Consider the following 15,912-nt stretch of genomic DNA (forward strand, 5'->3'; position numbering starts at 1 on the left):
ATTTTGAGAAGTAAATTAATACTACTTCGCTATTTAATATGTTTTTACGGTTTTAATTATTTAAATTTATTGATATAGTTGTTGAAAAAATAACAAATAAAAGTCACAACGTGTATGTAGTTTTGTTATAACAGCGTGGAATGCTCGAAGTCTGGCGACAGTGAATCGAAACAAGCAAATCAACCATAAAAATTGGATCGTGATGGCAAATGAAATTGCAGCCGCCGTTGCGTGTACTGTCTTAAATTGTCCCAAGACCTGATTTCTTGTCGTGATCTCGACTTCGGACTGTACAACGTCAAAATTGTTTCATCTCGAAATGCTCTCCTGTTAACTGCGGGTATGTTAAACTGGTGAAAACCGCGAGCTTCACGCTGGGTCGGTTGCATCGGACGCCGCGTAGAGTAGATATATTCATCATCGCTCACTACCTGCCTGACGTTTCGCACCGAGCGTCTGCCGTGTTGGAGCGGCGATGTGGGCCCTACTGAGTCGCATCGCGGCCTTCTTGTACATGCAAATAAGGCCGACGGTCAAGTGGATCCTCCGTAATTTAACGCGGCTGTGCGAGTTGCAGCGCATTTGCTATGGCACGGAGCGGGGATGTCAGCGCACCCGCGAGCTCGAGTGGAGCTTGCAGATGTCGCGCACCCCGGCCGTGCGGACCATCTACGACCGGCTGATGCAACTCGCGGACGAAGGCCGCTTCACCAAGGAGCTGTGCGCGAACGCCGTCGAGTACGCCGTCATAGGCGTCGCCTACGTGAAGAAGATCAACACGCAGGTGCATCGCGAGTTTGTGCGCTCCTTTCGGACCAGCATGCTTCAGATGTGCGGGTACAGGCAACTCGTCTACGAAGTAGAGTTGCTGCGCAGAACTCAGTTCATTGCGCAAGACCCCGAGCACCTGAACAAGTTGCTGCGGCTGTGGAAGCAGCTGCGACCAGACGTGCACCTGCGCGGACCCGTCTCCAAGCAGTGGACGGAGATCGGCTTTCAGGGCGACGACCCGCGCACCGATTTCCGGGGCATGGGCATGTTGGGGCTGGAGAACTTGGTCTTCTTCGCCACCGAGTACACCGAGGTGGCGCGGCACGTCCTGTCGCATTCTCTGCACCCGGAGTATGGCTACTCGTTCGCCATCGTGGGCATCAACTTGACGAGCCTGCTGTACCACCTGCTCGTTAAAGGCAAGCTCAAGTCGCACATATTCAACGCCGTCGCCGAGAGGCCGCACGTGGATGACTTCCACAGGGTGTACTGCTACGTCTTCTTCGAGTTCGACAAGTTCTGGCTGGCCGAGAAGCCCGTGGACATCATGGAGTTCAACCGCATCCGGGACAAGTTCGAAGACCGCCTGGTCCAGATGCTCGAGAAAGACGACTGTGTGCTCAAGCTGTCGCCGGCCGTAAAGAAGCTTTGAGCCGGGGTGACTACCGACACTGCCACAACAGGTGTCCGTCTCTTGGGTGTGAAAAGTGGTGTGGGAACAGGTTTCCACATTCACTTTCAAACTGTGTGCAGCATTTGTCTGTGACCACAAGTAGCAATATTTGAGCACCGGTGCAATATCGTTTTGCGAATGTCGTAAGCACAAGCAGGTATGTTCATAGCAGGTTGATATATTCAGCAGCAACTCGTGTCTGCATGCCTGCATCATAGAGTATTTTGAGTAAAACAGCCACGTCGCAAAATATTGAAACTACTGTGCCGTACTTATGTTTAAAACATCACTTGCGCTGTCCAGGTGTGTTTCTCATGAAGGCCGGTGTGACAGAGCAGCCAATGATGCAAGTTCCAAAGCTACTTCGTGCACATGAATAAAGCTTCACTGTTTGTAAAACTTGTGCCATAGCTTAAAATCACCTGTGATTGCAAACGTTGTTCACAATCATATGTTCATTTCTTTCATGTTGCATATATTCATATCTTGTTATAGGTAATGTATGTCCTTCAGCATGTGTCCAAAGGTGTGTGGATAAGCGTAAACCTTCTGTGATCTCGGTGGTTGTATCTGTTCGTTATGGTGGATGATCAAAATGCATTATGTTATTCTTCTTTTATTGTTGTCTTTTTGCTGACTGCATCATCTGTAGATGGAAGTCTTTAAAAGTGCATGTTCCATTGGTTCACCATTACAACCACTGGTGCATACACATATTACATACATGCAAAGTGCACCTACCAAATTTCAGTGAGTTGGTTTAATTTCTGCATTATTCCTCTTAAGTCCAAAACAGAGTCAAGCTCATTGCTGAACTGAAAACGGATAATGTAAACTACTATCATAGGGACTTTTTGGGACTTTGTATTGCAAAAGTAAGACAGTATGCTTAGAATGTTGAGGAGACTGCCTTTGTGGCATGCATTAGTATACAGGGCGAGACTTTTATTCATATACAGATGTATGCCGCTTGTATAGACCACTCGCAGCATTTAGGTTGTAGAGAACATACAGATTTGTTTTCATGGATCAGTTGCATGAGTTTCACATGTTTCTTGGTTGCAATTCGCAAACGTTGGCTTCCAGTAGCCAGTCGAGGGCTATGAACGCATTTGGCAACTTCATGAAATCTGCACATATGTGCTGAAAACCTTCCCCTAAGTAGCAGTGGCAAGCCACAGACTGAGTACTGTGGATAGTATTATTTCTACCCCTATAGCACTCAAGTGGCATTTTTTGGAAATTTCATTGCAGCGTTTCTCAGGCAAGCAGTGAAGTCTGACAACAACCCATGAATTTTGTTTAGCTGCTTGTGGACAGCTCTAACATTGCAAAAATTTGGCTAGGGCTAAAGTAATGTGTAAAACAGGTCCTGTAGCATGAAACCCATTGCATGTTCATTACGTTTGTTTACTTGTGCAATTTTGATTGCAAGCAGTGGCCCTGGAACTTAGCAAAAGTGCTGAGAGAGAGAATAAATTTTATTTCACTTTTAGCCCCCTCTCGGGGGGGCTTTTAAGGGTGCTAAGTACACTTAAGGATTGGTGCAGTGAAATCTTTTACTGCAACATCACTTGTGCCATCAGGATCTGCTCATTTAACAAACCTACAAAAAGCAATATTTATTTACTATCGAGAAAGCTGCCAGAACTTCGATTCTCACTTCTGTTAAGCACATTCTGCTTCAAAACAGTGCTTAATGTTCTTGTGGGGCAACCTTGGATCAGGCGTATGGCTCTCTTCTGAAAGTTGCAGTATTGCTGTGAGGCATTACAGAGAAATAGGCATGCAACGTATGCTTTTTCTTGTTAACGTCCTTGGGTGTTCCAGGTTTCATAGTAAAAGGATCCAGTTATTGCCCTACGAAAGAAAATTTGCGTTTTGCAGGCACTAGAAAGTTTGTGACCTCAGATTTGATAATGTTACATGTGTCAAGTTTTGCATCCCCAACACAGAACAAACAAACTTGGCAAGCAAAAGGTTCCTGTACTTAAAACTGAGCGGATGAGTGTCTCGCATAATTTTATGCATAAAACTAGCACGGTCTGTATTGATATGCGGGTGAATATTGTGTGCATGTCTGTTTGGCAGGTGCAGAGTTCATGCCGCCTTTCTTCTGATCCACCTTACCTTGTGCATTATGAAGCTATACCGATGAAATTATGAGGGAAGCAGTGCTACAAGCAGTCCCCATGAATCAATACTCATGCTTCAATATAGCTCTGCTGAAGGAAGATATGAGTGAAAACATGACAGCTCTTGCACACACATAAAGATGTCATCACCCTTATGAAGCACGCAATCTGTTTGACATGACATGCAGGTGGACGATGTCAGCTGTTCTGAATCTCTTGTGTATTGACTTGAATGTGCACCAAGGCTGAGAGAAGCTGGTGCAGGAGAAAAAGTGATGTTGAGAGAAAGAGCACCCAGGTTCATTACCCACACAGCACAAACTCTGAAGAATTTGGTCTTCTCACTTGTCTCCCACACGCTGACAATCTCACTTCCGTGCATTAAAAAAAAAAAAGGTGACATCGTGCCTGAACTTTTGCGTGTGCAACTTGTGAAGAACAGGTAGGCATCAGAAAAACCCCACATAGATATGGTCCAGGAACTGCCGTGTTTGTGATAATAAATAGCATTCCAGTTGACTCCAACTGTTGCACTTCCTTCGCTTTTGACTGTTGCATCAATAAAGTATTCTTTTATTTCGAGGCACTGGTTGTGTGTTACTTCCACCCCGCTTAAACTCTGTAAACGCACTTTTCATTTTACAGCGCCAGGTGCTAATGTCTTGTTTCCCCAAGATCGCGACGTCCGTCATCTTCTGTCTGCAGAGAGAAAGGGAAAGCAAGATGCAAGGGGGAAAGGAGCCCGCTGCCCATTGTCGCCTGCGAGCACGGAGGCTGAAGCTAGCGTGATCATGACCGGACTGCACAGATAGCACTAAAGCGCACGCCGCCTCCGCGGTGCGTAGACTCACACCAGCAGAAGGGGTAGGAAGGTACAGTGCATTGCATAGTGCAAATGCCCATGCGGGTTCCGATATGCCGTGCGCAACAGTTCAACCGCATTTCAGACAACCACCTTGCAAGCGCAGTATCGTGGATAACGGAAAGTCCGTGCTTCGTTTGCCATATGGATGCAGCCAAGAAGAAGTGTCGTGTTCGTGATGCAGGCCGCAGATACACTGCGCAAAAAGATCCCAAAGTCCAAATGTACGCGCGTAACAGTCCTGTGCCATTTATTTTTTTTACGCGACAGCATTAGGTTGTCTCTCAAAAAATTTCCGGCTTAATTCTCTGTCACAAAATTTCATCGGTCGAGACAGCCGTGACGTCATAAACACCAGGTGACCACCAGTGGCCCAGTGTTATAGGGCACCGCTAAATTAGAAAATCTTCACCACCAAAATTTTGGAAGTAGGCACACCCCAAAATGGATAGGTAAGATCCCCTGGTGGTTGAAATTATTCCGGAGACCTCCACTACAAAACCTCTTCCTCTCTCATCCTTCACTCCCACCTTCCTCCTTTCCCATATGGTGTTGTTCAGGTGTTCACTGAGATATGCTGTCCACCAAAATATTGGAGACAGATACTGCACCATCTCCTTTCCTCAAAAAATCAATTATTATTATTAGATGGTTAATTAAAGTGGATTAGTCGGCGAATTAGTTGGGATAAGATAATGGTTTATGGGGTTTAACGTCCTAAAGTGACTCAGGCTACGAGGGACGCCACAGTGAAGGGCTCTGGAAATTCTGACCACCTGGGGTTCTTTAACGTGCACTGACATCGCACAGTACACGGGCCTCTATAATTTTGCCTCCATCGAAATTCGACTGCCAGTGTGCCTTTCAGGTGGGATAAGATAATGACTGAATTAGTATAATCCCAATGATAATCTAATAGGTACCACAACATTCTAGAGGGTGATGACTCATTTGCTATAGGGCAGTGGAACCGGTCCAGCTGGTGTTTTGGCAGCAAAATGCAAGATTAGACATTGTAGACACCGTAGCAGGCAACCTAAATGGTATCGCATTTTTTTCTTTCAGCATGTGGTTAACAAGGCTCTGAATTTATTCCTGTGGTTTTGAAGCTGAGAACTAGCTAATGTGTGTAAGGTGAAGATCCTGCCATTGTATGCGAGACATTAAAGGGACACTGAGGAGAAATTGAAGTTGGCTTGTATCGACAGAATACCAGCTCCTGATTACAAAAACGCCACTCATGCTGACAACAAAGCTCTTGTAACGTAGAAAAGAGCAAGAACCAAAATGCAGGTATCGCCGCCACAGGCCAAACTCGCAAGTACAAGCGTGATGAGATCATAGAACAAAACAGTGTTGCTAGAACGAATGGTTCTAGCAACACCAGGAACCGAGAAATCATGCATCACTGAGGCGCAGCCAATGCATGCGCAAATCTCCTTGATGTCGCCAGATGGCGCCACATGCCCGGCTGCTACGCGCGCTCCTGAAGCATTGGGACAAATCAGCGCCTGTTTTCCGGCGGTAGGCGGGCTCCCGGTATTCCGCTAGCGGTAACAAGGTACACGGTCTGCTAAAGGTGTCTATTTGCGAGAACTTCGTTGACGACTTCGAGAACGAGATCCATCGTAACGCTGGTAAAACGCCAGTGCAAACGTAATCGAAGCGACTGTAGCGACGGCCGCAATAGCCGAGAGATGCCTTCAACGTGCGGCCGGCGGTAGCTTTCTTTTCGGCTGCTGCTAGGCCGCACTGCTGGCAGCCAGAAATCACGGAGTCTGCGTTACGTCATGTGCACGTCATGTTTCACGTCTCTTAGTCCTCTGTCGTCATAGACGAATCCCAAGTTTGAATCAGAGCGGCGGGAAAAACTTTTTCAACTTCGAATCCAAATTTCTTAGAAATAAATGCATCTTTCGCTGCCGGCCAAGTGGCAACAAAGCCATGACATGCCGAACTATCGGATTTTACTATAAAAAAAATATTAATAGTGCTCTCCTCAGTGTCCCTTTAAGACTGCCTGCATAGAAATTTGCACAATGCATGTATTAAGGTGATCTATAGAAGGATACAACTTAAGAAGACAGCACTTGGTAACAATTCCATAGTCCGCAACATTTTGCATTACTTTGTTGACCAATCACAACAGCAAAATGAAATCAGTTTTTTAATGATTGACAGTATCAAACAAGCCAGCGCTATCAAAATCCTTGAGCTAATAATTTCGTTTTGTGATTACTTGCTTGTTCGGGTAACACGAAAAGCTTTAAAGATTGGCTAGTTTTTGTCGTGGAAGAAATCTGTGCGGTGGTCCTGAATATGGACGGAGCTTCACTGCAGACTTAAATTGTATCCGACTGTAGCACAGACAATTTTTCATTAATTACTAACCATCATAACACGTGTGAAATCTAAAAATTTGCAGTATTATCTCTGCTAGTTGCAGTTGCAGTTAGTTTGCGAGTTGGAGAGTCCTTTTTTTTTGCCGACTTTTTCATGCTCGCTGTCTTCTCCGTTCAAAGCTCCTGTGCAATTCTGTTCAGAGATAGCTATTAGATCCTTTGAGGAGTCGCACAGCTACCATGGCCGTGGGCAGTCAGCAGTGTTGCTCCAGCAGGTCAGAAAGGCCCCCCCCCCCCCCCCCCCCCCGAGTAATTCGCGGCTGTAGAGCTGGCGGAGGAGTGCCGACCTCTCAACACGCAAAAAGTGATAAGAGGAGGGGGAAAGGCACAAAGGTGCTGAAATGAAAAATTTGACGACAGATAACTCAGCTTCTCCAAAACGCATTAAAAAAAATTGTTGCTGGAGCATGTTCGTGAAGTGGCGCCCTTTACCATCTCAGAAATACAGCAGCCTTTATTGATATTGAGGCCCTTTCAGAGCCTTTTTAATATGGACACTAACGAGAGCTGACGCAGCGTGTGGGCTTCGTTCCTTGAGGCTGGAGCTCACACTTTCAGCGTGGAACTCTGGAGAGTTGTGCAACCGTCGCCTCAGGACATTGGACCCTGGACTGCGCCTCCGTCTTCCGTATAATGCAGCCCGTCGTGAAGCAACACTACTGTGTCGTCTATGGCTCGGTGTTGCCTTCACGAATAAGTATGCTTTCCGGATCGCGATGGCCGACAGCCCTTCTTGTGTGAACTGCGCCTGTGATGAGACAATCACCCATATCTTGTGTGAGTGCCCTGCCTTTGTAGCCGAAAGACATAAGCTGCGATGTGCTCTGGACCGCCTGGACCCTCGCCCTTTCACGGAGGCCAAGATCCTCGGTCCGTGGCCACAACAGCCAACTGCCATCAAGGCTTACAAGGCACTCTTTCGCTTTTTGAGAGCGACTGCCTTAATTGACAGACTGTGATTATTTCCCGTTACTTCTCTTTTTCCTCTTTAATTCCCCTCATTCCCTTCCCCTGTGCAGGGTAGCCAACCGGAATCCTTTCTGGTTAACATCCCTGCCTTTCCCTCCCTCTCTCTCTCTCTCTTGGTTCCAGAGCAAAAGTTTCCATAAAGTAAGTCATCTGTAATAACCAATCATGAAGAAAAGGAAAAATAAATATTCTAAAAAAAAAACCTTTACGACTACGGACTGCTTCTGTGCCTAGTGGTGGGTAGAGAAGTGGAAATCGGGCAATCTTGGAAGCTCCAGGTGAAGCTCCAGGCCCTCAAGCTGCACCAACGCAGCTTTTTGCCTTGCGTCCTCTCTCCTCTGTTACTAACGTAACCTTGCGAGAGTTAATAAAGATGTATTATTGTGATTGTCATTATCTTTAAAATCATGTGGTGCAGGTTGAAGCACGTTTTGAAGTGCCTAGTGGTTCGCGAGACACATGATGGCACCTCTTGGTGTGATGAAGTATCTCCTGCTACAACTGTTCACGTCCCAAGAATTCTGTACTCACTTTGGCTGAAAGCTGCTGAATGTGGTTCTCAATGTAGTGCACAGAGACAATTTTCTTCGCAGCCATTCTGGACTGCAAGAAATGGTAAGGCACGTTGACCGAACTCCTTGCACACATGCACGCACACTTACACAAAGGCCATTTGACCCCGCCGCGGTGGCTCAGTGGTTACGGTGCTCGGCTGCTAACCCGAAAGACTCGGGTTCGATCCCGGCCACGGCGGCTAATTTCGATAAAGCCGAAATTGTAGAGGCCCGTGTGCTGTGCGATGTCAGCGCACGTTAAAGAACCCCAGGTGGTCGAAATTTCCGGAGCCCTTCACTACGGCGCCCCTCTTAGCCTTAGTTGCTTTGGGACGTTAAACCCCAATAAACCAAACCAAACCAAACAAAGGCTATTTGCACTTTCATGCTGCCTTTCACTCGTGTTCTGGAGGCAAAATACAACAGGAAGAACATCTGGCAGAGGAACTTGGGATTTTGTTCTCATCGCTTTCCATATTAACGAGGCAAGAATACATGGGTAGCAACGGGCTCTATACACTGCCACCCTGTCCATTGTCTAGACAGCGAGCTTCCATATTAACGAGGCGTAAATACATCGAAAAAGTTTTATCTTCATATGGCCAGAAGTATGATTGGAGAGATGCAAAGAGTGTGAGGATAGAGAGTCACTAGACCATATTATTTGGGAATGTGAGAAGGGTACAGGAAGAGTAGCGAGGATAACAACTAAGACTGCAAAGGAGACCCTTCTGCAAAGCACAGAAAAAAAAACCAACCCAAAACAGTCCGAGTGGATGAGGATGCTGCCAGGAGTCAAGAGTTTCCGGCCTGTACTTACGCTGACTGCCTGAACCCTGGAGCCCTGCCCCGGGGTTTAGGGGCGGCCTATTCTGTTGGACAAATAAAGTTTACTCTCTCTCTCTCTACCTTCAGGAAAACTGTCCATAATTCAAGTCGTCGATAACAACGGGGATCGTATTAACAGGGCACAACTGTAAACCCACATACCCAAGGTTGCATTATTTTGCATAGCATCTCAGAGACTAAAACCTGGTCACCTAATATCTGGCTAATGGGGCTTTACATACTGAAGCAACACAGTGGGCCATTAGGCATTAGGCCATTAGGCAAAATTAATTTTGACTACCCGCGGTATTCAAGCACGCATTAAAATCTTTGCACAAAAGCAGTTTTTCATTTCACCTCCATCAAACTGCAGTGGCAGCAGTTGGGGTTGGACCCAAGAACTTGCTGAAAAAAACCTGATGCCACATCTACTGAGCCACCCCGCTGAGTCACCTATAATTTGGGAAGAGCTGTGCAGTTGTGGTGCTACGAGACCGTACCACTGCAAAAGAACAAAACCATTAAGTTCATGCTCCTTAGTTGCAGTACAAATACACCGGAAATGCTGACATCAAAACTTTATGCAGATCAACATTCAGCAACATTTGTGTCCCGTTAGAGGCAGCCAGAAAACTAGAATTGCGGACAGAGCACACTGATCCATTGATGCATTAACTGCAGACACGCGACACTAGGTTTATGCTTTAGCAAATGACAAGCCCCGTCAACCTAATTTTATGCTCAGAAACACACTTGTAGCAACTTCTTGAAAAGTGACAATGGCTGAATGATTCACAAAATAAGATGACTTAAACATCTGAAAGCTGCAGGGTTTTATCTGAAGAGTGCTCATGCACTTGACAGTTTGCAGAATTATTTTATATACACTGGAGACTAGTCTGAAGACTAGTGCTTTACTTGTAAGCCTTTAGAAGGCGGACTCACTCATGAGTCGACTCCCTCGGGCTCACATTAAGATCATGATCTGAGTGGTGAGTGAGTCCAGACTTGCATCAGATCATGACCTTAGTTGTGAGTGAGCCTGTACTCACATTCAGGTCATGTAATGTCCCTTTGTCCCAGACGGGATCTTTAAGGGTACAATAAATGATGATGATATCGGTCATGAGCGAGTCTGGGCTCAAGCTTAGATTATGGTGTGTTTTTGTGACAACGGTGTGTGCTTAAGATTTTTTTTTGCCTCCTTGTACAGAGACAGCAGAGGGAAGGCATGATTTACGGCTGCGACCAAGGACACTTGAGGGCGAGGCAGCTAGGTGACATATGGGGGTGAGTGAAGAAGATTCCGTGGAAGTGAGGAAGACAGCGTTTTGTCTCTTGCCCTTTCCTAGTTTACGTGGATGTGGTAATGAGCATCATGGGGATGTACCGGAAGCTTTGTCCGAGTCCCACCGTGTTGCTAGGCAGGAATCCCTTGTTGCGTGATCGGTCAGCTCGGCTTCGGTGAGCCCGTGTGTATCTTGAGTTGAAACGAGTGAGTGAACCCGACTGAGTCGATAGTCGAAATGAGTGAGTTCACAGGAGTCATGAGTCGAAATGAGTGCGTGAGCTCAGGTGCGTGGTGAGTTGAAATGAGTTGTGACTTGTAACTAGTGGCTGGCCCCGGGTGAATTGTGAATCGGAGAGAGTCCAAATGAGTTGTGTGCTTAAATGAGTTTGAGTTCGTGAGTACGAGTGAGCCCGGGCTTGCGTGAGTCTGACTTTGAGTGAGCCCACAGGTTGACGAAACTTTTTACAGTGAGCCTGAGTGAGCACCTGTGATTTTGCTGAGGTATGGCCACTAGTGTGTTCACCTCTTCAGGCCCTACCCAAAGCACCCGAGCAAAAACTTTGTTGACTAATGATCGTAAGACCTTTCTTTTCTTTGTAAAGAGCAATAACACAGTGCTTGCAATGATAAATGAGTCACCACATGAACCTCTGAACAGCCAAGTCACCCTTCCATGTAAAGGTCCTGTTCAAAAAAAGCCACATGACAATTGAATTGATTAAAAGATTTGCAGCTAGCTCAAGCAGCACTTGCCAGTATTTCACATCTTTCAGTTGTTGCCTGAAGAATAGATATGGTATGATGAAGTAGCGAAATTCTAGCAATTTTTGAGGCACCGTTGCTGCAGCTACACACAAAATAAAGAGAAGCCGCCAAGAGAGCTTCTTGTGCCGCAACTGGTGTAGCATGGCATAACCTGTGTAAATATAGACTGGCACGAGGCAGCAGCGGACGAGCTCACTTTTGCCTAGCATTCGCCTCCAAAGGTAAAATGGGAAATGACGGTTGTCAGCTAGCAAAAATGGGTGAACACAGGTAAACTTTTGCACAGCAAACACACAAGCTGGTGCAATCAGGGCATACATGAATGGCCGCTGCAGAATGCTATTGCAGAAACCTCGGAAGATGCTGGGAAGCAGCAGATATGGCGCAGCATGAACCAGTGTAAAAAGCATGAAGTAGCCCAGCTGCGGCACGTGCATGCAGGCTTGATGGGAGGCTTTGTCGCCAAGAACAATCCCATCGTTTACAATTACGAAGACGACAAAAGATATTCCAACAATGATATATCCTAGACAATCCTTAAATACGCGCTTGGCCAAGTAGAACATCAACAGAGCTTGCTTCGACGGTTCTGCGAGCATTCGACCGAACATGCATGAAACACTTTCCGGTTTCTTGTCACTCCCACGAAGCACCTCATCGGCGATGTCCAGAGCTTTGCAGCCGGCAACCATGAAGAGCCAGACGATAGCAGTTTGTCGGTAAAGCACAGCGACAGCACCGAAGCCGGCAGCGAGGTAGTGGCGGTCATAGAGGAAATACAGGTACATGAGCTGCAGGAAAAGTACCGTTCCAGGGTCGGTGTAGTAAAGAAAGGTGAAGAAATGCAGCACTGGCAGCAATGACATTGCAGCACTCGCAATAACTAGCTTCGTGCAGGTTTTGCTGTCGGCGCCACCGGCGAGCTTGATCGCTATCAGCGACGAAACGTAGAAGTTCCCAAGAGCCAACACAATATTTGTACAACGCAGCGAAAACAACGAGCAGAACGCCGAACTTTCAACCAACTTGAGAGGCAGCAGCAGCAAGAGTGACGTGAGGTACAAGCCTGGAGGTGTTGTGATCATTGGGTCCCAGTGAGACATGTTATAAGCACAATAGTTTTGTGCTTGCGGGACGTGAAATATTTCGTCCATGTACGGTGTCGGTTGGGCATGGTGCACGCTTAGCGAAACCAGGACCGACGATAACAGGAGAGCAGCAAAGAGGGCAACGAAGACCACCAGGCACATAGTTTTACCCGTAAAAAATGTCACGCTTGCGAAAGCAGTTTCCGAGCAAATGTCGAGAACAAACGCCACGGCAACACGCGCCGCGGAAACCGGAAATGTGATGTGCTTGCAGCCCAATGTTCGAGCAGTTTGAGCGTACGGCTAAGTTTCGCTAAATAAAAAATAATAGTGAAGAGGAAGACCATTTTAACATATTTCCTTGAACAGCTTCTAGTTATCGTTCTTTTACACTACTGAGAAACACAACGAGCAAGCAGTTTGTTTTTTTTATTTGTAGTATGAGTACGGTGAGGCAACCCTAAAATTGACCTATTTGCCATTAGGTTCACTTTCACTTTCATGTACTGGCTAGAGAAAGGAAGAAAAGTATGAGAGTCCTATAGCTTATGAGGAATCAAATGTCGAAGGATATCCTTAAAGGAATTTTTTAATACATGCCCGCTGACCTGCCTCGATTGCGAGGGGAGCCCGAAAGATCGACAAAGAAACAAAATGACATCCACAGAGAACAATAGTAACAAAGAAGACCAGCCAAAACTGCAAATATGCGTTTGTTGGGTCATGGCAACGACCCAGTAAGCTGAATGAAAGACCAATGTGAATTATTTATTTACGAACACGACTGAATGCAAGCACGATCGAATTATGCGCGTTATTTGGTACCAGGCCGTATTGATCGTTGCTTTCAATCAGTGGGCGCCAATCATGGTGCCAAGGCAGAACGAACTGAGCAGTTGCAGCTGTGGTATTTAGGGTCTCTAAATTTGGATAAGTACGACAAACTTCTGAAAGGGCGAGGGCACAACGATTGATGTTTTTCGCATCGCTTGTTTATCTTTGCTTCTTTTCGTAGACCACGTGCTTGTGTTGTTGGCCTAGTGTAAATGAGTGGCGTAATTTAATATATATTAAAGTCTGGTGAACAGCAATGTAACAAACAAAAAGAAGCTCTAACAAGCAGGGCACAACTAAGGAGTTTGTAAGCGTTTCGGCCCGTACTACCTAAACTACGAATAGAGAGTTTTAGCACCGCCGTGTGGTAAAACAGTGCAGTAACTACGGCAAGTGTGACGGAACGGCAAATCTGGCTGAGCGAGCATGACAAAAGTAGCATGGGCGACGCGTTACCGTATTTGCGGTACGGCTGTCCAGTGGTGATAAAACTCTCAAAATAGTGTTTGTTAATTGCTATGATGGGGCTCATCAGATGAGTGTTGTACTTTAGATTTTCGATCGTAAGCAGCTATGACAATGATATCATATTCAAGGACAGTGTTCAGCATAATGACGAATGCCGGCATTCACTCAGCGTTTTATAATAATCCCGATAGAGAGTTTTAGCACCGTCGTACGGTAAACACGCAAACTATACAGTAACCACGACCGCATGACAAATGGCGGCTTGCCGCACGGCTATGGCAGCAGCGGCAACGGCATCGCGTTAACTGTGCTAAAAATCTGCGAAAATTGGTTATGAGGAAATCAAAGGCGCGGAAAGTGTTCCACTCACTGTTGAAACTCGATCTGTGTCGTGAGGAAGCGATTAAGAATGGAATGAAAAGTGGAACGGAGAGAGAGTCGTCATGGTTGGTTCCGGATTGATTTCGACCACAAGGTATTTTTTAGCGTACACTGACATCGCACAGCACACGTACGGGACGAACGCTATATCTAAAAAAACACATAATTTCATTATATGTGTTGGCAATGCAACAGCATTCGAAGTATTTATGCCTTTGCCTGATGTGGCGGCGCGGCTTGTGAGACCCATGGGCTGCTCCTTCCGAGCTCTTCTCATGCGCCACCTGCCACTGTTGGCAGGTGGTGGCTTCACACAGGCGGACCTGGTCTGGTGACATCGCTTCCCGCCAGTTAATGGGCATTCTCTGGTCTGGTGACGTGACTGCCGTTCTGGTGACGTCAGCTCTCCAAGCAATGAGATTTCTCCGCTCTGGTAGCGTCACTGGTGACGTTCCTAGCCGCCAGCCAATCAGGACAACGCCAGAGGGCACCGGGTTCTTGCCCCAATGAGGGCCCCATCATCATCATCATCATCATCATGGGCCTGACTACGTCCACTGTAGAGCAAAGGCCTCTCCCATTTCTCTCGTTTAACCCTGCGTCCTTTGCCAGCTGCGGCCACCGTCTTCTAAGCATACCTTCTCTTGGTATCTACTCCGTTAGCCTTAAGGACCAGCGGTTATCTTGCCTTCGCATTAACATTTCTTCCTCTTGATTTATACTAGCATGTCATTAACCCGCGTTTGGCCTCTCACCCACTTGGCTTGCTTCCAGTCTCTTAACGTTTTTGAGGAAATCAAAGGTGCAGTAACCATCTCACTTCGGTGGAAACCCCAACCACGGCGTGAGAGAAGGGAGGAAGGTGGGAGTGAAAGAAGAAAAAGAGGTGTCGTAGGGGAGGGTTCCGGTAAAATTTCGATTACCTGGGGTTCCTTGATGTGCACTGACATCGCACAGCATACGGGCGCCTTTTGCGTTTCGTCTCCGTCAAAGCGCGGCCGCCGCGGCCGGATTCGAACACAGTTACTCCAGCTCAGTAGCCGAGTAATATTGAATGCTCATGGGGAAAGGGAAGTATCTGTCTAACTCTCGCTGGGAGCGAGAGAGAAATAACTTTATTGACCAAGCGATTTGGGACACGTAGGTCCCTGGTCCCCGAACGATCCTACTGCACTGCACGTTCATGGGTCCATGACTTGGTCGGCCCGGTCGGTGGCGACCTTCTGCCTGGCCAGGTCCGTCAAGTAGCGTCTCCCATTCTTTTCAGGTGGCCAGGAGCTCCGGGTACCGCGGGGAGTGTCCGACAGACGTTCAATTAGAGTAGCGGAGGGTGGGTGCAATGGGTACAGGAGGGTGCGTATGCTCCTGGGTGGATGCAGGAGAGGAAATAAGGGGAGGGAAGGGTGCTGGTCTGAAGGTGGCGCCGTAATATTTGGTGATAATGGTCAAAGGATTAGTCGGGTGGGGGCATAGCTGGCGTTCGGCGCGATATGCCTGGGTCAGCTCGCTGAAAGAGTGCATGCGCTCCCCGGGAGAGCCCGACTCCGATTCCGCCGCCGCCCTGTTGATGAGACCTCGGGCGTGGTCACTGGCAGCTTCGCTGCCGGGGTTCCCAGAGTGCGCATGCACCCTGATCAGCTCCAGACATGGCAGGGCGGGTTTGTGGGGTCAGCTGGGGGTGCACAAAACGGTCTCGTGGACTCGCGCCCGTGCAAAATTTAGGAGACCAGTTTTTGAGTCTGCAATAACACGTACCGGGCATTAGTGTGTGTAAGGGCAAACGTGATAACAGTCCCTTCCGTGGATTCCGGGATAGATGTAGCAGGAAGGTGAACTGTTGCGATGAGTTGGAGTGTATGGTCAACGACTGCAAATGTCGCGTCTTCACCCA

At 47.2% G+C, this 15,912-nt stretch overlaps 2 protein-coding genes across 2 annotated transcripts; one reads left to right on the top strand and one right to left on the bottom strand.

The window, feature by feature from the left end:
• Positions 1-170: 170 nt before the first annotated feature.
• On the top strand, positions 171-4,161 carry LOC149339686 (ELMO domain-containing protein 1). The gene has a single exon (XM_089548371.1). It carries the CDS (start codon positions 476-478, stop codon positions 1,421-1,423), a length of 948 nt encoding a protein of 315 aa, XP_089404497.1. The 5' UTR covers positions 171-475; the 3' UTR covers positions 1,424-4,161.
• A 5,596-nt stretch (positions 4,162-9,757) lies between these two features.
• Positions 9,758-12,578, bottom strand: LOC149339687 (dol-P-Glc:Glc(2)Man(9)GlcNAc(2)-PP-Dol alpha-1,2-glucosyltransferase-like). Its single transcript, XM_089548373.1, has one exon. The coding sequence runs from the start codon at positions 12,498-12,500 to the stop codon at positions 11,121-11,123; it is 1,380 nt and encodes a 459-aa protein (XP_089404499.1). The 5' UTR covers positions 12,501-12,578; the 3' UTR covers positions 9,758-11,120.
• Positions 12,579-15,912: the final 3,334 nt, after the last annotated feature.

Source organism: Amblyomma mixtum, chromosome 6 (genome assembly GCF_055824585.1).
Source record: "Amblyomma mixtum isolate Tamu chromosome 6, ASM5582458v1, whole genome shotgun sequence".
Taxonomy (NCBI): Eukaryota; Metazoa; Arthropoda; class Arachnida; order Ixodida; family Ixodidae; genus Amblyomma; species Amblyomma mixtum.